This window comes from Eurytemora carolleeae, unplaced genomic scaffold, assembly GCF_000591075.1.
Source record: "Eurytemora carolleeae unplaced genomic scaffold, Eaff_2.0 scaffold392, whole genome shotgun sequence".
NCBI lineage: Eukaryota > Metazoa > Arthropoda > Copepoda > Calanoida > Temoridae > Eurytemora > Eurytemora carolleeae.
In genome coordinates, this window is record NW_019396285.1 from 127,605 (window position 1) to 149,170 (window position 21,566).

Sequence of the window (21,566 nt, forward strand, 5' to 3'; positions counted from 1 at the left end):
TTAACGGGGGGTCACCTCCACTTTGATTTACGGTGACAGTCCCTTTAATGTCGAAAACGCTTGGTTCTTCAAGGACTAATAAACTTAGACAGGTTTTAAATTAAACCAAACAACTCCTGTTGTCCTGAGAAAGGAATGTTGCATTATTATTATGTCTCTATGCATCTAACATTCTATCCGTCCTTGATTCAAGTCCCTAGGTTCTAGCTACATTTTCTTCTGGATTTAGAGTTCTGTCATCAAGAGACATCCTGGATAAAGATCCATCCGGGTCTTCAGTCTCTAGTTAGTCCACCATCATGAGCTCAAGTCTCTTACTAGATTCGTCCTCTTCTCAAGATTCTGAACCCCTTGGAACCGTCCCATACTCAAATTCTCAGTAACGTTCGATTCTGAACCTCAGGATCCGTCCTGCGCTCAAGTCTATAGTAATATCCCTAAACCTTGGGATCCGTCTTGTTAACGCATCTCAAGTTAGATTCTGATCATCGGGATCCATCCTGCGCTCAAGTCTATAGTAAGATCCTTTAACCTCGGGATCCGTCTTGTTCTCACATCTCAAGTTAGATTCTGATCATCGGGATCCATCCTGCGCTCAAGTCTATAGAAAGATTCTTAAGCCTCGGGATCCGTCTTGTTCTCGCATCTCAAGTTAGATTCTGAACCTCGGGATCCATCCTGTGCTCAAGTCTATAGTAAGATCCCTAAACCTTGGGATCTGTCTTGTTCTCGCATCCTAAGTTAGATTCTGAACCTCGGGATCCATCCTGTGCTCAAGTCTATAGTAAGATCCTTAAACCTCGGGATTCGTCTTGTTCTCGCATCTCAAGTTAGATTCTGAACCTCGGGATCCGTCCTGTGCTCTAGTCTGTAGTTAGATCCTTAAACCTTGGGATCCGTCTTGTTCTCGCATCTTAAGTTAGATTCTGAACCTCGGGATCCATCCTATACTCAAGTCTCTGTAGTTAGAAACTGATGCCTGGGATCCATTCCACAGTCTTCAGTCTTAGTTCAGATACAGAATCCTAAACCTTAAGTTGCACCAGCCTGTAGTTAGGAACAGAAACTCTCCTATTTATAACTAGATGATAACACAGGGATTCGTAGATTCTCTAGATAGATCTTTGTCTCAGGTATCCGTCCTATGCTCGAGGATCTAGTAAGATCTTTATACCCAGGGATTTGTCGTATGCTCTAGTCGCTTTTTAGATCTTGTACCAAAAGATCCATCCCATACTCTGAAGTATTCTCTAGTTTGATATATGAACCCAGGGATCTGTTCTCTAACGGAGACTTTTTCTTCCTCTTATACATTGTATGGAACTGCAGCCTAAAAATGAAACATTTTTCAGTATTTTCTAAAAACCCCCCTCCCCTCCCCTCTCCCCAATTAAAAAATTATTTTAACTTAAATATAAATATTTATATGTTTTTATTTCTCTATTTAACTTCACATTTTATTATTTACAGGGTTACCCACAAAGGATGAGACTGTAAAGACGACCTAAACCTCTTAAAATATGATGATTCTAAGGTTAAACTAAGTCAACTGCCTTTAGTATTGTATTTTAATAGCTTATAAAATGATTTAATGAAGAATGAAACAGGTTTACAGTTTCAGGGAATCTTGAATAAAGGAAACAGACAGTAAAAATTCCGTATAGTCGTCTCTGAAGTCTCATCTATTGTGTATACCTCTGTATATATCTGTCATAAACTCACATCTCGTCCCCCCCCCTCAAAAAAAATCCACGGAACAGAGTATTCTGGCATCAACACATTAAATCAAATTTTCCATAAGGATTCTAGAAAATTTAAACAAATTTGAATAAATTTTCCGAATTCTAATTGATTCATATTTTTTCTTCAACGTTAACTTTGAATACTCAGAATTTCCTGGACTGCTAGAGTGAGTGACCTATATGTAATTCCATAGTTTTATTTTAATTATTTCATTTAATTTCTCATTTGTGCATACTATGCGAGCATATTCTTCCTGTAGTTTTTCCAATACAAATGTTGGTTAAACAGATCCTGTCTTTGAAATTTAATTGACCCTAAATATAAATATAAAAAAGGGCTTTGCCCGATTCACAAAAGTAACTTTTAAACATTTATCTAATCAATAATTTAGAAGATATCGTCATTTTTCTATGAAGCTTTTAAAGTCTTTAATTCTCACAATGCCTCCAACGTTTTTAAAGCAATAAACCCCAGAGTTACTCAATAGATAAACCGCAAATTGAACAAACCTTTCAAGTAAAAATCGTTTGACTTCTAAGAACTTTGCAGTCCATTTACTAGTTTTTGAGATGTAAGTTTGGGCTAATCTAACATTTGTCATCAACAATAAGCTATGCTATAATTTCCATTTTAAAAGTATTGAATGTGGAATCTACGTTAATCTCAATATTAGTTATACATCCTAAACTTGTTGTTACTCTACAGAAAGATTTCAATCCTAAAAAATCTCAATGAAATAAAAAAAATGAAAAATAAATTTACATTATGAATGTATATATTGACGGATTTAAAGGGATTGTTCAACGATTGTTGGACAATTTTGCGCAAAATGAAAAAAAATGTATTACCTTGCTTTATAAATTCCACGCTAGGGGATCTAGAAGACCTGCTTGAGGATTTAGAAGATGAATTTCTGCTGGAAGCACCAGTTATTGAGTGGGTAGAGTTGGCTGAATCCAACCTTTTAGATCTTCTCTTTACTCCATCCTCCTCCTCTTCCTCCTCCTCCCCCTGGGAAGAACAGGAACCTGATCTTCTCCGGTTCCGTCTTCTCCGGGTGAGCTCCCGTCCCAGGGATTCATGAAATGATATTGAATCATCATCAGGTGTGAGGGAGCGAAGAGAACGTCGCGGTGGAGAAACTCCTGAATCCGTCCCGGAGTTGATCCGCCCCCGAACTTGAGCTCGTTCACGCCAAATCTGAGCACCATTAAAACTAATTTTTTCTACGTTTCTCCACCTGGTAGAGTCGTTATCACGAAAAGTTTTCCATTCTTTGGGTGAATCTGTTTCATCACTGAACACTGCATTGTTCACCTTTCCAGTAGGTACAAGCTTCTCCCTCTTCTCCTGGTCTACAGAACCACTTGAGCTATTTTTACTAGGTTTAGAATCCACTGAAGTACTTGTATCCGGTCGGTTTTTGTTCTTCAAACTCGAGGGTAAACTCCGTTTCTCCTTGTCCCTGGAGGGACAGCAAGGATACCTACATTGGTTCCCATCACTGCTCCCTTCCTTTGAGCACCCCTCGGAGAAGGATCCGAACTGTCTCTCTGAAGATGGAGTCCGGGTGTGCGACGACGTTCTCTTGCCTTGTCTTCCTGTTGAATCCGTCCTGCACCCGCTGTCCACATTCTCCTCCTCTGAACTACGATGAGATGCTGAGGATTTATGGGATTCATGACTAGAGCATGAGTTCCGCAGGTTCTGAACAAATAAAAGATATTGTACAATGGTCAGAATTATCCAAAAGACTACTAGTTTTCTAAAACCAAATCTATTATCTTTTCATAACAAATGTTATTTTTTCCTTGCAAAGGAATAGAGTTTTTGCCACAGACTCAAACGTTCTAATCCCTATGTCTTTGCAACCTGGTGTTGTAAAATTTTGATATTTCAAACTTAGACTAATTGATCTATCAGAATACATAGTTTGAAATATTAAAGGTCTGTACGAGACGTTTCTTTTCTGAATAAGTTTAAAACAAATATATATCTCAGAGGAAATGGCCACCATTCGCTGAAATATTGGTTTACAAAATCAACCATCTTCCTATCTTGGAATTGTGGACCAAGTACTGTTAATCCTTAATTTTCATTAAAAAACGCTGTTTTTTGTCTTTTGCTCTGCGGAAAAAATCACTGGTGCTGCAGGCTGTTGACAATTTAAACATTTCTTGCGAAAAATGAAAGGGGGTATAGACTTACGGCGAAAAATAAGCGCTTTTGATCGCTACTAATCTTACTTCTCTCTGTCGTGTCTATAAGGAAAAATTTGTTAAAAACGACTCATGCTGAAGAACGTATAGGGTCCATACAAATTCGGAAATTTGTAACATTCAGCTCGGATCGTAAATTAATCAATTTAATTTCAAACAAATCATTCAGATATTACAAACAATAGTTATCGATTATTTTTCGACGCATTCGTATATAGTGGATATTTCATAATATTTTTGATTTCGTTTTTTAAGATAATATTTCGCTGGCGCTGGATTTTCGAACATTCTTAGAAAATATGATTAAATGTTTCCAAAAGTAACTATCAGATCATAAAAAATCAAAATTATGAAATATTAACTATATTCAAATGCGTCGAAAAATTATCGATGATTATTGGTTTTAATATCTGAATGATTTGTTTGGAATTAAATTGATTATTTTACGATCCGAGGTAAATGTTGTTACTTTCTGAGTTTGTAAGGACGCTACGTTCTTCAGCATGAGTCTTTTTAATAATTTTCTCCTTATAGACGCAACAGATAGAAGTAAGATTAGAAGCAATCAAAAGCGCTTATTTTCGCCGAAAGCCTATACCCAAGTTTTCATTTTTTGCGAACACTCCCTTTAACGACGGATCATAGAAACGGTTGAGGTTAGACTTCCTAAGAGGGAGAGAACGATCTTTCTAAGATTTAGCTTTATTCGTAGAAACAAAAGTTCCAGTCTCCCATTGGTTTTATTTTGATAAAACTGTAACAAAAGTTCCAGTCTCCTATTGGTTTTATTTTGATAAAACTGTAACAAAAGTTCCAGTCTCCTATTGGTTTTATTGTGATAAAACTGTAACAAAAAGATAATTTATTGAATTTAATTTAAACTCAATATGAAACCATGAAAAGTATTAAAGTTAATAAAAGAACCAATGATCGATTGCTAAAATCTTTATTGTTTTACCGTTTTTTGACTCAAAATTTAAATCCTTACAAATGACCTGATTACTTGCCTATAATCTTTGCAACTTGATGGTGTAAACCTTTGATATGCTATTCATACTATAGACTACTCGATCTAGTAGAATTCCCAGATCTACAGCATGAGGTTGCAAAGATATAAGTTTAGAAAAACAGAGTTCGAGGCGAGTAATCAATTCTTTTTAAAAGCACGCATGTAATGATTGGAAAAATTAAATATTTTTCTCAAGTTTTTTTAAATTTTTAATTTCCCTTTATAATACCTGTCTTCGTCTTCTTTCCTCTCTATTTCTCTTCAAATTAAATGTTTCCATGATCTCAGTTCCTCCTCCTCGCCCACCCTCTCTGCTCAGACTAGCCTGGAGAACCATTGTTAAAACTTTCAACAAATGCAAAATTTTTCTTTAATTTTCTTCAAACCATGTTTCTTCCTTTATACAAAGTTTTCCCACTTTTCTTATAAATAAATTAATATTTGAAAATATTCTGTATGTTGAAAAGTCTTGATGAGGAACCCTGGAAACATATTCCAAACTTGTTTAATCATAATTCAATCCCCCCTCCCTCGACCTCAGGAATAGTTTAAAACTGTTGAAAGAATGACAATCCTGGAAAGGAGGAGGAGGAGGGGTTGGAAGAGAAGAGGAAAGTATCTCGGAGCTATCATGAGATTTCTCTCCTACTGTTCCTCCATCTGTGAGCGAACCTCTGCTCTCTTTAACTGACTGGAAGCTGACCCTGCAGCTAGTGCAAGCCGGGCAGAATTCACCTTCACTTCCTGATTTCCCACCCCTGGGGAGCGTACATCTCTCCCCCCAGTCACTATCAGATTTACCCCTGGACAATGATCTACTAGTCCCCCAACCAGTATCTGCACAATCTGATTTCCCTCTTGGAAGAGTATTTCTCACAGGAATCCATTCTCCCTCTTCACTCGTCCTACCCCGAGGTAGAGTACTTCGTTCACTTTTAGTTCTCTGTCCCAATTCCCGCTCAGGACTTTGTATTTCTCCGGAGCTACTCCGTCCTCCTGGACCTGGAGTAGAACTTGTACACACAGAAACTCTTGACGGGGTCGGACACGCTGATTGCTCTATCTCCCTCCGATCCCTCTCCAAGGACTGATCCCTACTCCGGGTATGTATTGTTGGAGCAGGGCTAGCGTGCCGGCCAGTCTTAGCGTGTGTAAGAGAATGTGCGTTCCAGTACCCCCAGGCCATCGTTAGGTTAGGTTTCTAATCTGTCACTCAGTACAAATTACTCTGAAACAAAGATAGATCATTTATCTGTTCGACAAATAATGAGAGTTGTAATTTATCAAAAAAAACCTAGGCACTGTAGTATAGTAAGTAAGGCTGTACTGCTAACAAGATTAGATGGACTAGATGGACCTCAATGGTTGCTTGTGTAGAGTTTTCTGACTTTTCCGCCGATTCATGCTTTCTTAAATAAATGTGAGTAATCATCTCCAAGCATACAAATGTGGATTCAGATCTTGAACCAAAATTCTTTCCATATGTAATTTCTAGTGCTTAGGATCAGTTTCATTTTAATGCGGATCCTGATCTAGGTCATGAACATTCATTTAAGATTCACTGATTTTTTTACAAAAGAAGAATTTTCAAATTGTTTTCCCCTTTTTTTCTTATTTTTATGCTTAAACTGATGAATCATTCAAAGATAAGGAAATTTTTAATAATCTCTCTTTTCAATAATTGACAATTTGTCTTTTACAGTTTTTATTGATATTATGCCTCTTGTTTCTTGATTCATAGAATTGCATATTTTTGCGAATCCGAGTATCCAGGATGCAAAACTGTTGCGGATATTGTGGATCCGCGTATCCAGGATACAAAACTGCTGCGGATATTGTGGATCCGCGTATCCAGGATACAAAACTGTTGCGGATATTATGGATCCGTGTGTCCAGGATACAAAACTGTTGCGGATATTATGGATCCTCGTGTCCAGGATGCAAAACTATTATGGATATTATGGATCCACGTATCCAGGATACAAAACTATTGCGGATATTATGGATCCGCGTGTCCAGGATACAAAACTATTGCGGATATTATGGATCCGCGTGTCCAGGATACAAAACTATTGCGAGTATTATGGATCCGCGTGTCCAGGATACAAAACTGTTGCGGATATTTTATGGATTCACGTATACAGGATAAAAATCTGTTGCGGATATTATTGATCCGCGTATCCAGGATACAAAAATGTTGCGGATATTATGGATCCGCGTATCCAGGATACAAAAATGTTGCGGATATTATGGATCCGCGTATCCAAGATGCAAAACTGTTGAGAATATTATGGATCCGCGTATCCAGGATACATAACTGTTGCGAATATTATGGATCCGCGTATCCAGGATACAAAACTGTTGCGGATATTATGGATCAGCGTATCCAGGATACAAAACTAGTGCGGATATTATGGATCCGCGTGTCCAGGATACAAAACTGTTGCAGATATTATGGATCCGCGTAACCAGGATACAAAACTGTTGCGGATAATATGGATCCGTATCCTAAGCACTGGTAATGTCCATAGATAGGATTTTACTAAATCCAATTGTAAATTTGATCATACTGGGTTTATCAGTATACTTCCAGAGTTGTCTTTACCCTGGATTCTTTATATTCCAGTAGCTTACATCGTAAACTTATCCTGAATTTGAACCAGGCCTGTATCCAGGTGCACACTACAGCTATACTGCAGTCATATTAAATACAAACAGTTTACAGAGGATATTAACTTATATATGTATATTGTATAGAATAGAATAGAATAGAATAGAATAGAATAGAATAGAATAGAATATAATAGAATAGAATAGAATAGAATAGAATAGAATAGAATAGAATAAAATAGAATAGAATAGAATAGAATAGAATAGTAATAGAATAGAATAGAATAGAATAGAATAGAATAGAATATAATAAATAGAATAGAATAGAATAGAATAGAATAGAATAGAATAGAATAGAATAGAATAGAATAGAACAGAACAGAATAGAATAGACTAGAATAGAATAGTATAGGGTAGAGTAAGGTACTACAGAATAGAATTGAGTTGATTGTGGAATGATTATATTTTGTGATGTAAAATATGGAAACTGTAAGATCGGGTTCTTATATCTGTGATCAGTGTCTAGAAACCCTCCTAGAGATTCTTCTTCTGTAAAGTTGAAGGATTGTATCTGGGTTCTGCCAACTCTACTGGGTTCCGGAATAGTAAGCACGTGTAATGAATTGAGTTTTTATTCTCTATATTTATACAACTGCCAACCTTTCTTTATATGGTCTGCTGCTTAACCTCCCTCTCCTTAACCTCCCTGCCTGCCTTATAATTGATGAAGGATAAAGGATAAAGGATGAAGGCTTAGGGATGAAGGATGAAGGAGAAGGAATGAAGGATGAATGATGAAGGATGCAAGATTAAGAATAAAGGATGAAGAAAGGAGGTAGAATGAAAGGATGAAGAAAGGAGGTAGAATGGAAGGATGAATAAAGGAGGTAGAATGGAAGGATGAATAAAGGAGGTAGAATGGAAGGATGAAGAAAGGAGGTAGAATTAAAGGATGAAGAAAGGAGGTAGAATGAAAGGATGAAGAAAGGAGGTAGAATGAAAGGATGAAGAAAGGAGGTAGAATGGAAGAATGAAGAAAGGAGGTAGAAAGGAAGGATGAAGAAAGAAGATAGAATGAAAGGATGAAGAAAGGAGGTAGAATGGAAGGATGAAGAAAATAAGTAGAATGAAAGAATGAAGAAAGAAGATAGTATGGAAGGATGAAGAAAGGATGAAGAAAGAAGATAGTATGGAAGGATGAAGAAAGGATGAAGAAAGGATGAAATAGATGAATAGGTGTAGAAAAGGAAAGATAAGTGAAGGATGAAGGATAGATGGAGGAAGCTATGTCCCTGTATTAAAAAGTACCCGCAGCTGAGGAAAATGTATCTTCTGAGTCCCCCAGGTGTATTTTAAACTGTTAAATGGGTTCAATTAATATCCAGGATTTAGAGGATAGACCCTGAGGGGGGATAAAGTGAGATTGAGATTTCCTATAATTAGGAAGTAGGTCGGACCAGCCTGGAGGGAGAGCATTTTTCTTGTGTTAGAACCGTATAGAAACCCTAGAAACTTCATACTATAAATACGCTACACTATAAAAACGCTACACTAAAAAAACGCTACACTAAAAAAAACGCTACACTATACTATACTATACACCCCCTAGTATGTATGGTGTAGTTTAGTTTCTTCATACTATTCATATTCAAATAGAATAGTCGGCAATAACCCATCAAAGAAGATTTCAACCTAAGTTTTTAGAAACTATTTCAAAACTTAATTTGGTGGAGGGAGAGAGAGAGGATTAGGTAGAGGTTCAGAATATAAAAGGTTTTGTGGGAACCAGAGGTTCAGAGCAGGGGGAGAGGTTCAGAGAGAGAGAGTACGTCCTTACAGATTTATTTAGGAGAGGTTTAGATGGAGAGGTTTAAAGAGATAATACGCGACCAAAGATTTATTCAGGATAAGTTTAGTAGTAGGAGAGGTTAGAGAGATAGTAAGTATTTAGAGATTTATTTAGGATAGGAGTAGAAGATCGTTTAAAGAGGTGGTACGTGTATGTAGATTTTTATGATACTAGAGTTTTAAAATAGTAGCAGATTATTGGAAAATGATATAGGAGGTTTAGAAGAGAAAGAAAGGTTTAAGATGATAGTTATAGTAAAGGTTTAGAATTTTTTTAGATTCTCGGGAAAGAATGAGAACGGTTTATGACGATAGAAGAGATTTTGGAAGAATTATGAAAAAAGTAAATATAAGTTTGAGAATAAGTCAAATAATTAGTAAAGTATAATGGACGAGAGGTTTATAGAATTAACAAAGGTTTAAAAAAGTTTTGGAGATTGAGATATTTAGAAGAGGTTTAGAATAAAAATAGACCTTTAGAGAAGTCGTAGAGGTTTAGAGTAGAAGTAAAGGTTTAGAGTTTTATAGTTGAGGTTTAGAAAAGTAGAGGTTGCAAGTAGAAGTAGAGTTTTAAAGATGTATAGGATTAGAGTATAAGTAGAGGTTTAGAGTAGGAGTAGAGTTTTTTCATCATTTTTCATAATTTTTTACCCAAAAATTATTCGTTTTCCCTTAAATATAAATATGGAATCCTTTAAACTTTTCAGTTAATAAAATATCAATTGAAATATCAACCTTTACAATTTAAATACTAGTCCTATCTTTCTGTTCTAAGGTGTTCCTGGCAGCCAGAATGTTCAACATTCCAAGTGTCAAATGATCATTTAGAAAATCTTTTTCCTAATTATGGGTATTTTTTACATTTTTAGTCAACATTTTCTTTAAAGAGATATTAAAAATATAATCATTATTTCGTATATTTTAAACATTCTACTGTTTTCCGAAATAACCTGTATTGTAAAATTAAAAGTGAATGAAAAAGAAAATCAAAGTTTTGAAACCAATCAGAAATTGAACTTTTACTCAACTTAATTTTAAATCTTTTTATCCAAAATATGGGAAAAATGTGATTAAAGAAATGGGACCAAAACTTTGCAAAAATATATTAATATTTTCTTCTAAAATTGACTTAATAGGTTTATTTCTTTTTGTTCTTTTTGTATTTTGATGTTTTCAGAACGGTTTTATAACTAATTTTTTTATTCAGTTTTGCTAACTTTTCACAAGAAACTTTTCATTATTTTTTGGATTTTTTCTAATAAAAAATTACTTTTTTTCATTTAAAATATTTTTTTCAAACTCTCATTTCAATTAAAATAAATCGGTGGAAATCGAAATAAAGAACTAAAACTCAAAGTCACAAAGGAATTGTGTTTTTTGCACACAAATTCAAAGGAAATGACTCTTTGCCAAAAGCTTGAATTTTCTAATTCCTACATTTTTGCAACCTGAATGTGTAAATATTTGGATATTTCAAACTTAGATTATCAAATCTTACAGAATTCATAGTTTGAAATATCTATGGTCCACGACATTGGGATGCAAATATATAGATTATAAAACCACGACATTGGGATGCAAATATATAGAGATTATAAAACCACGACATTGGGATGCAAATATATAGAGATTATAAAACCAGAGTTTGTGGCAACGAATTAATTCCTTTTAAGTTCAAAATAGAAAATATTTGTTACAATGACACAATATTTGTAAAAAGCCAAGATAGGAACAAAAACATGATATCCCCAGCCAACTGCGTAAAATATCCATCTATCAATCTTTGAACAAGAACCACTGATATACAAGGGGGAGGGGGGGGGGGCAATAGTAGTGCCCTACTCTATTTGTAACGAAGAATTCTGATTTTCCACTTTTAGAAATAATGCAATCCTCCTGTCGAATCCCAAACATTGTACAATTTAGAAATAATGCAATCCTCCTGTCGAATCCCACACATTGTACAATTTAGAAATAATGCAATCCTTTTGTCGAATCCCACACATTGTACAATTTAGAAATAATGCAATCCTCCTGTCGAATCCCACACATTGTACAATTTAGAAATAATGCAATCCTTTTGTCGAATCCCACACATTGTACAATTTAGAAATAATGCAATCCTCCTGTCGAATCCCACACATTGTACAATTTAGAAATAATGCAATCCTCATGTCGAATCCCACACATTGTACAATTTAGAAATAATGCAATCCTCCTGTCGAATCCCACACATTGTACAATATTTTATTTTTCTGCAAGGCCAGGTTGGGAGAGGGGTGAGGAACGAAGATGGTGTGATTTACAAAATATTTCATTAATAGACTATTAGTTATAAAACTATAGATTGTCTGTCTGGAGATTGGAAGACAATGGTTTATTAAGTATTATTCTATGTGTATTTATCATTATAGAATCTAGTATTTGATAAATGTTTTTATATCATTTATTGTTTTATATCATTTTATTATTTTACTGTAGTTTTTCTGTATTACTCAGGCAGAACCCAAAAATGAAATATTATTGATAAAATAAACTGTTTTATTTTCAAAATTCAGATAGCAAGAAAACAAATTCAATTAAATGCTGCGATGCTTTCATAGAAAGACAATAGATCGTCTTCCTTCATGTTCGGTAAAAATGGCCTCGTTATTATAAACATTCATTACTGTCCTTAGCAAACATATGTAAACAAACCTTGTGTCAATAAACCTTGGAATAGAGTAATACTATAATAGCTAATGCTGCCATTATTTGCTGTGTTATATATCTTTACACTTAGCATTTAGTACATTAGTATTCTTTTATACTTCACTATTAAACTTTTACTCAATTACACTTTTACACTATCATCCCTTACACTATTACACTTGTACATTTGTAAACTTGTACACCTGTTACACTTGTACATTAGTAAACTTGTACACCTGTTACACTTGTACATTTGTAAACTTGTACACCTGTAACACTTGTACATTTGTGAAGCACAATTTTACAAATTCAAATATTTGTGTATCTACTCTATAGATCTGGAGTTTAAGGGTGGGTGGGGGATAGGAAGAGACTTGATTGGAATTCCTGGCATATCTGAACAGTGCACACTTTGCATTGATCTTTGTTCTACAGGATCAATCCCTGACTTCCTGCCTTCTATTCAATGATCTTTATTCTCCAGGATCAATTCCTGACTTCCTGTCTTCTCTTCAATGATCTTTATTCTCCAGGATAAACCCATGACTTCCTGCCTTCTCTTCAATGATCTTTATTCTCCAGTATAAACCCCTGACTTCCTGCCTTCTCTTCAATGATCTTTTTTTCCAGGATAAACCCCTGACTTCCTGCATTCTCTTCAATTATCTTTATTCTCCATCCAGGATAAACCCCTGACTTCCTGCATGCTCTTAAAGGCTCTTTATTCTCCAGGATAAACCCCTGACTTCCTGCCTTCTCTTCAATTATCTTTATTCTCCAGGATAAACCCCTGACTTCGTGCCTTCTCTTCAATTATCTTTATTCTCCGGGATAAACCCCTGACATCCTGCCTTCTCTTCAAAGATATTTATTCTCCAGGATAAACCCCTGACTTCCTGCCTTCTCTTCAATGATCTTTATTCTCCGGGATAAACCCCTGACTTCCTGTCTTCTCTTCAATGATCTTTATTCTCCAGGATAAACCCCTGACTTCCTGCCTTCTCTTCAATGATCTTTATTCTCCGGGATAAACTCCTGACTTCCTGCCTTCTCTTCAATGATCTTTATTCTCCAGGATAAACCCCTGACTTCCTGCAGCCTTCTCTTCAAAGATCTTTATTCTCGGAGAACATTTGATGAAGGAGAATCTAGAAGAGTGGTTAGTGTGTCAAGTTTCTTGGCTCGATGATATTTTATGAATTGATTAGATCCGATTTGTAAGCTCATTCTCACTCTGTAAAACCACTCAAACTAGAAGTGACGAGAGAAAAGAAGAAAGATGGAAAGAAGTTTAAAGATATTTACATAAAGTTTCGAGGTGATTACACCCAAATTAATGAACTGAAATAAGCAGTTTTAAAAAATGACTTTGCAGTAAGTTATACATCCCCCCTCCCCATCCATGAAAGCGGGGGGCTAATGCGATACTCCCCCCCCCCTAGCCCATCTCATCATTCAGTCAGATCTAGAACTAGCCCCTTCCCCCCCCCCCCTTATAATGCGGAGAGTCTATGAGCGAGCTTAGAAACATAATACTTCAAACAAGTTGTTCTAAACAGTAACAAACATTACTAAATTCTATAGTTTTACATTTCAAAGGAAGGCTGTAGTTAGGGTTTAACAATTTTGCCGCAGAACACCCCCCCCCCCATCACAAGCTTCACAACCAAACATTAATTTCGGGTTGGTAAAAAACCATATTCTCATGTCTGGTTCAGACATCAACTCACTGAGAAAAAAAACGCTTTCCTATGTTTTTTAATTTTTTAAACCATGGTGGATGATGCATTTTAAGAGTGATTACTGATTCTCTTATTTTCCACGGAAAAGGAACTGATTTTTTTTCCCACAAACTTTAATTTTTTAATTCCAAAATCTTTGCAACCTGGTTGTGTAAAGATTAGATTTTTCAACGGAATTCATAGTTTGAAAAGTCAGCTGTGAAATTGGGCTGCAAAAACATGTAATAGAACTATAAGTACATGATCATAGATCGTTTATTTCGTATATAAATCTATGTTCATAATTCCTAAAACTGACCTATGGGTCAGTTTCATAAATTTAAACTGTGCTATTAATTTCTAAACAGACCTTTCGGTCTATATTATTTACATTATAACCAAAATATGGATCAGTTGGAAATGAATCTTTGCTTTATCACGTAATTAGACATGTATTGTTTCTCGTGCAGAGAGCATCCAGTTCGAGAGCAAGTTGTATATCGATTGATAGATACTGACGATTACAGAGAGTGTTGTATCTGGATTGGTACAGACTGAAGTATTGTAGGAGAATATAGAGTTAGAGAGTGGGCTGTATCTGGAATGATACAGACTTAAAACAATTTTTGGAGTAAGGCATTTGTTACAGAGATAAGGATTCGAAATCTTAGGTTTGTGGAAAAGCTGAGTTCATTGATGGAGTTAGAAAAATATTATTTTAAACTCTGACTAGCCAAAAACAAAGGAATGCGCCTCCCAAAATTTTATTTTTATCTGTTCAGCGAATTACTAGTTGGGTTTATCGGAAGCAATTCCAATAAGAATTATTTCAAAAAACAAGATATTATAAAAAATAAGCCAAAAGTTTGTTGCAATCTAAAAATAAAATCCCATTATCCAAATTCTGACGAGTTTTCTTCTGCAATTATGTTTCTTACCCCTAGTTTAAAATGAGAGAAAATTAATGTTTTTAAATTATTTATCCTTTTATCATTCTCATTTTCCTTACAACCACCATTTTCCTTATCTTTATCAAGGAATTGGTTTTCTGTAAAGAATTAGGATCTACATTTTCCTTTTTTTGTTAAGAAATTACTGTAACGTTTAGATTATACTCTGTTTGTCTATTCTAAGCTGTAAAATATATAGAAGGTTTAAGTAAGTTTTTAAAAATCGTATGTATGATGGCAGCTGGAACCATTTGCTTATCAGTTTGTTTGTATCCAATAAACGTCAAAACGGCTGAACCGATCGGACCCAAATTTTTTGTGGGACCTGACATGACCCTAGATAGCGAAGCTCGGAACAAAATAAATCTAAAAAACCTTCTCGATAAAGAGAAAATTTCTGTCTAAAAACATTATGAAACTGCGAATCAAAAGAACAGTGTTATAAATAGTTATACTAGTATTGCAGTTTTAGATAAATTCCAGAACGGAAAAAGGTATTGTAAAGGCAGTATGATTGTTAATGGTGTTTTTTAAAGTGTTTTGCTAATTTCTTTAAGAGATAGGTAAAATTCGAATCTATGTAGGAAAGTGACAGAAAAAAAGTTTCTTGGAAAAAAACGGGAAATATAAACTTTGGTGAAATTAAGTCTCAATTTTCTTAAGTCGTAGGACAAAACGTCACTGGAAATAAAGTCCTAAATTTTAGATTTCTAGGACTTTTTTTCCTAAAATAATATTGGGGTTGCCAATAAAGTTTCAGGAAATTAGATCACAGGAATTAAATGCGCTGTATATTAAATATAGCCAGGGGTGTTTTTAATATCAATCCCTTTTTTTTCATGGTTGTAAACATCCTTTGTTCTCATGTATTTTCCACTATTAGAGGACTATTTTTCCGGGGACTTTTTGTATAAAAGCACACTGGAACCAGGAACAAAGATCCAGAAAATAAAGACTCAAAATGGTAGGACTTTTTTCCAGAGACTTTATTTCAAGGACTTTTTTCCACAGGACTTTTTAGTGCCCAAATTTAGGACTTTTTTTCAAAGAACTTTTTGGCATTTATCGTAAAAATCCACCCAAATTAGTTAGAAAGAACTTCTTTAAAACTGTACATTTGCGAAACTATTTAAAATGATGGATAAGCATACAAAAAAGACGTAATAACACAGTCTTCTCTTCAAATCAGAAAACCAAGGTCAGGAAATTCAAGCTAAAGTTTTCCCTACATAAGTCAACCCACCCTACTTGGAATTTTTGAATTATACATAAAGAATATTTCCGAGTTCCTCAACCAAAATATTCGGCAAATTGGTTCAAAGGTTATGGTTTGGAGGATTCGGAGAAAAGTCTGCTTCATTATGTTTTTTTTTCAGGATTATTTATTATTTGAAAATAGTTTTGTAAATGAAGAGTTTTGCAGAAAAACTGGACGATTTTCGTTTTTTTTTTTTGGCGGAGTTTTGTCTATCTCTGAAAGAACTGATTTTTTTAACACCCTGTAGTTGTACTATCATTTTATTAGAAGTATAGCCTTCATTTCCAAACCTTACTAACATACTTAAAACTTTTAAAACCTTTTTTACTTCTAATTTTTCAAGCCCATCGTTCAGACTGTGGGAAAGGATATAAAAAATCAGACATTAGACACTAGTCACTATCCATTTAGAGCTAAAACAAATTACGCTTTTTAACGATAATTCACAATTATTTTGAATGTATGAAAAGATATTTCCATGTCAACTTTTTATTCCCCATAGTGCAGTACACTTGGGAACTGGTTCCTATTTGTAAAAAAATATCAAATTTCCCGATTCCTTTAACGCGACTCAGATTATCACCATTCTAAAGTTCCCAGCTCTGAAGATAGATAACAAGAGGAGAACAAGCCTTATTTAATCTCGAGATTAAGAAAAATAAGTGGATCAAGCATTAATCCCCATATCCACCATTCTAAAGTTCCCAGCTCAGAGCTGGGAACTTTTGAATGGTGGATATCGGGAATAATGCTTAATCCACTCTTTTTCTAAATCTCCAGATTAAATATTGCTTGTTGTCCTCATGAATTTAATCTCCAGATTAATTAACAGATCGGGATTAAGGATATCACATTCTAAAGTTTTCAGCTCTGGGCATTCTTTTTCTTTGTCTCACTGTTCTTCATAATCGTGTTGTTGTTGGGGATTTGGTTTCTTATGCTCAGAGCTGTAAACTTTAGATTGGGATATCCTTAATCTAGATCGGTTAATTAATCTGGAGATTAATAACAAGAGAAGAACAAGCATTATTTAATCTCGAAATTAAGAAAAAGAGTGAATCAAGTATTAATCCCGATATCCACCATTCAAAAGTTCCCAGCTCAGAGCTAGGAGCTCTTAATCCTGATCCCTCAATCTTGATATTCTTGATATATGGGCCCTTTCAATTTGAGGATCTCTAAAAACTACATCTTTTTATCTCTACATTTTAATCCCCTGATCAAAGCTCCTGACTGGGTGATGGTTATAGTTAAAAATAATCTGCAGATAAAAGGGGCTTTAAAGGGAGTGTTCGCGGAAAATGAAAATTGTTCAAAACGACTCATGCTGAAGAACGTAGCGTCCATATAATATTCTTGAACAAATGCAAAAGGAAATGCTAAATACACTTGCGGTAAATATATACAAATATAGCCAGGGGTGTTTTGCTATCCACGATCATTGTTAGGATGTTTACAACTAGGCCTTTTTTTCTATGGTGAATAATGCATTTTATCTTTTAAGAGGACTTTTTTTCCGAGGGCGTGCTTGTATACAATCATACTGGAACCAGAAAATAAAGTCTCGAATGGGTAGGACTTTATTTCCAAAAAAACGAGATAAAGCATTGATCTTGGTAGCAACAATACCAGACTTGCCTCAAGTAATGCTGAAGTATTGAACTATTTAATATGATGAAATTTACTTTAATTTGGAAAGAGCTGGATTTTTGTTATTACTACAATTTTAATTGAATTCCTATAATCTAAAAACTTTTCTAGTGATTTGAATAATGAAGTTTTATTGAATCCCGTCAGGTTTTTAATGGGTTTGCAACTATTTTTTAAAAACATTATTGTCGGAATTTGGCAACATTTTTAACCTATTCCGTCCCGGCCTCGGCTTTATCATTAAATCCCTCATTAAATTAACATTATTTCTAATTTTTCTTACAGTAAATGATACAGTGCCCTGCCACCCTCTCTCTGCAATAACTAATAATTATAGATAGAGTAAGAGAGAAGAATGATTAGTTAGAGTGCTTCGTAAAACCAAACTTGTGATAATGAATTAGAATTTATGTTCTTTCCGAATTATTGTCCTTTAACTTTTTTATTTGAGGTTATAACTCTGATTATTTCTAGGCTGAAGGATTAGTTTGTGCAAAGTTTCTCTGAATTGAGGGAATACAGTGAGTTAGTATTATCCTGCAGTTTATATTTGGGACTAAACAAAGGGGTTAGAAAACAGGAGCGGTTTCAGTTCACGTCAAACTAAAGTAGAAAACAGGAACGGTTTCAGTTCACGTCAAACTAAAGTATAAAACAGAAGCGGTTTCAGTTCACGTCAAATTAAAGTAGAAAACAGGAGTGGTTTCAGTTCACGTCAAACTAAAGTAGAAAACAAAAGCGGTTTTAGTTCACTTCAAACTAACTAGAAAACAGGAGTGGTTTCAGTTCACGTCAAATTAAAGTAGAAAACAGGAGTGGTTTCAGTTCACGTCAAATTAAAGTAGAAATCAGGAGCGGTTTCAGTTCACGTCAAACTAAAGTATAAAACAGGAGCGGTTTCAGTTAACGTCAAATTAAAGTATAAAACAGGAGCGGTTTCAGTTCACGTCAAATTAAAGTAGAAAACAGGAGCGGTTTTAGTTCACGTCAAATTAAATTAGAAAACAGGAGCGGTTTCAGTTCATGTCAAACTAAAGTAGAAAACAGGAGTGATTTCAGTTCACGTCAAACTAAAGTAGAAAACAGGAGCGGTTTCAGTTCACGTCAAACTAAAGTAGAAAACAGGAGCGGTTTCAGTTCACGTCAAACTAAAGTAGATGCGTAATAATGAAATCTTTTATGTTTTCGAAGAGAAGAACAAATCGTTTTAAATTTCTAATAGGGGCCAATTTCTTATTCATGTTACAATAGGTACAACTTTATGTCGCATCTATCTATTTTATGGCAACGCGTAACCATAGTGTGACCATGGTTCGACCTATGGCAGAACGTCTAGGAAATTGGCCATATTTAACCAGCTAAATTTGGTTTTCTCATACTTGTATATAAAAACAAAACTGGAGGATTTACGAGGTCAAAAAGTCGCACCAATATTGTTGCATAAATATTAATTAAACTATATTCAGTACTTTGGTTAGCAGAGTATCCTGCAAATAAGATATACAGCACTCGGGAGTTTTGCAGAAATAAAACATTTTCAAACTGTAAATTATCATGAAATGAGTTTAGCAAGAACAAGGTTGTATAATGCAACTCATTATGAGCATAACCATTATCTTCATTCTTGTTTTGAGCTTGCTTTCAACTCAATATTATTAAATCCTTATCCGCAGAGGGGAGGGGTGCAGGGCCGCATTGAGCCCCGCAAAATGGTCTCCAAGCCTCGGTATTCGCCGATGAGAATATAAAATTACCTGGCGTTACCTCTTAACGTTAGAAAAAAATATTGTAGAAGTAATAAATAACATTGTTTTAAAGAAAATATACATCTTCAAATAGTTATGCAGTGTTTTCTTGAATATTCAAAAACATGACATAACTATTAAAATATTAAATGTTAAAAATTACTTCTATAATATCTATTCCAAAGGATAGTGGTAGCGCCAGCTCCTTAATCCACATGAATCTCATGATGAACAGAAAAACTCAATAACTGGATATCTATAAAGAATGCATAAAAAAGAATAAAACAATAAATAATGTTGTCAGGAAAATATATAAATAGGTCCGAATATTTATAAATAGAATGGCTGAACTATCTATCTATCTACCCTCCTATAATTATGCTGCAGTGGTATAGTTTACAGTATAATTAATAATCTTGCCAATAAATTAAATTAAAATATTTTACCCAGGTAAAAAATCTATTATTTAACTCTGTATGTTTTAGACTAACATTCCTTCTCCTTTGAAGTTTGAGCATAGATCCAAGGTTTCATTCAAGAAGAAATTAAATAGGAGATCGATGGACAAAATTCAATTCTGTTCACAAATGTTAAAAACATAAGGCGAATATACATTTGAGACATAAAAGTAAGCCTTGTGAAAGTAAGATACCATGCGAACTGAAATATTTACACTATGACGGAAACATCTAAAAGGGTTTTGCCATATACTCATAAATGTCAATGATGAAGCCATTGTTAAACAAGTTTAAAATTAAATAAAGAATCGCTCTTTATTGACAATTTCTCTTTGTTTAAATGTTTCAGTGTTTCTGCTGTTTAAAACCGTAGTAGTAATCATAACTGAAATAACGAGTCGTCTTCATTGTATTGATATATACGAAGACGACTGTACAACAGTATTGATATATACGAAGACGACTGTACCACAGTATTGAGATATGTGAAGACGACTGTACCACAGTATTGAGATATACGAAGACGACTGTACCACAGTATTGATATATACGAAGACGACTGTACCACAGTATTGATATATACGAAGACGACTGTATTACAGTATTGATATATCTGAAGACGACTGTACAACAGTATTAATATATACGAAGACGACTGTACAACAGTATTGATATATACGAAGACGACTGTACAACAGTATTGAGATATACGAAGACGACTGTACAACAGTATTGAGATATACGAAGACGACTGTACCACAGTATTGAGATATGTGAAGATAATATTGGCGTGGAACTGTGCATAATGAAATTCCTAGACCAGAATATATTGAATAGGATTCAGGATCAAGCAGGGGGTAAATATTAAATATTATGTACAGACCATATTTTGGGCATATTTAATATTAAATATATTCATACATGTATTTAACTTGTTTATCATACAGTAGTGGGCGATTATGTCAATAAGCCTTAGATATTTCAAACTCACATCATTTGATCTAACAGAATTTATTGTTTGAAATATCAAAGGTCTAAGATACAAATAGATTAGAAAATTTGAGTTTGTGGCAACTATGGAATTCCTTTGAATACATGTTTAGAACGCATTCTTCTGCAGTTTCCTAAAGAACTCTAATGTACTTAATATACCCTGATTAGGAGCCGGAGTCCATTATTAAATTAGAGATTCGTTACGTATGTAATCTTCCTTCAGTTAGATCTAATACATCTTTGCACAGTTGGAGAATATAATCAAATACTGTATATAGGTGAACACCGTCTTGAACCTAGTATTTTGGTATCCATAGTACCCTGGTCTCTATTATTCTAGTATTCTGGTATTCCTGATATCCTAGTATCCAGTATCCTAGTATTCTAGTATCCTAGTATCCTGGTATCTATAGTGCCCTGGTCTCTAGTATTCTAGTATTCTGGTATCCTGGTATCCTAGTATCCAGTATCCTAGCATCCTAGTATCCTAGTATCCTTGTATCTACAGTGCCCTGGTCTCTAGTATTCTAGTATTCTAGTATTCTGGTATCCTGGCATCCTAGTATCCAGTATCCTAGTATCCTAGTATCCTGGTATCTATAGTACCCTGGTCTCTAGTATTCTAGTATTCTAGTATCCTGGCATCCTAGTATCCTGGATACAGGAACCAG

At 34.6% G+C, this 21,566-nt stretch overlaps 1 protein-coding gene across 1 annotated transcript in view; it reads right to left on the bottom strand.

Annotated features, from left to right (window-relative positions):
- Nucleotides 1-1,010: 1,010 nt before the first annotated feature.
- LOC111700164 (uncharacterized) overlaps nucleotides 1,011-21,566 on the bottom strand; it is a 29,779-nt gene continuing 9,223 nt past the window's right edge. Inside the window, exons 2-5 of the mRNA XM_023470992.1 lie at nucleotides 5,546-6,199; nucleotides 5,201-5,296; nucleotides 2,592-3,450; nucleotides 1,011-1,330 (exon numbers count right to left, since the gene is read on the bottom strand). Coding sequence (XP_023326760.1) covers nucleotides 1,284-1,330; nucleotides 2,592-3,450; nucleotides 5,201-5,296; nucleotides 5,546-6,157 — 1,614 coding nt within the window. The 5' untranslated portion in view covers nucleotides 6,158-6,199 and the 3' untranslated portion in view covers nucleotides 1,011-1,283. The remainder of the gene's footprint in view (nucleotides 1,331-2,591; nucleotides 3,451-5,200; nucleotides 5,297-5,545; nucleotides 6,200-21,566) is intronic.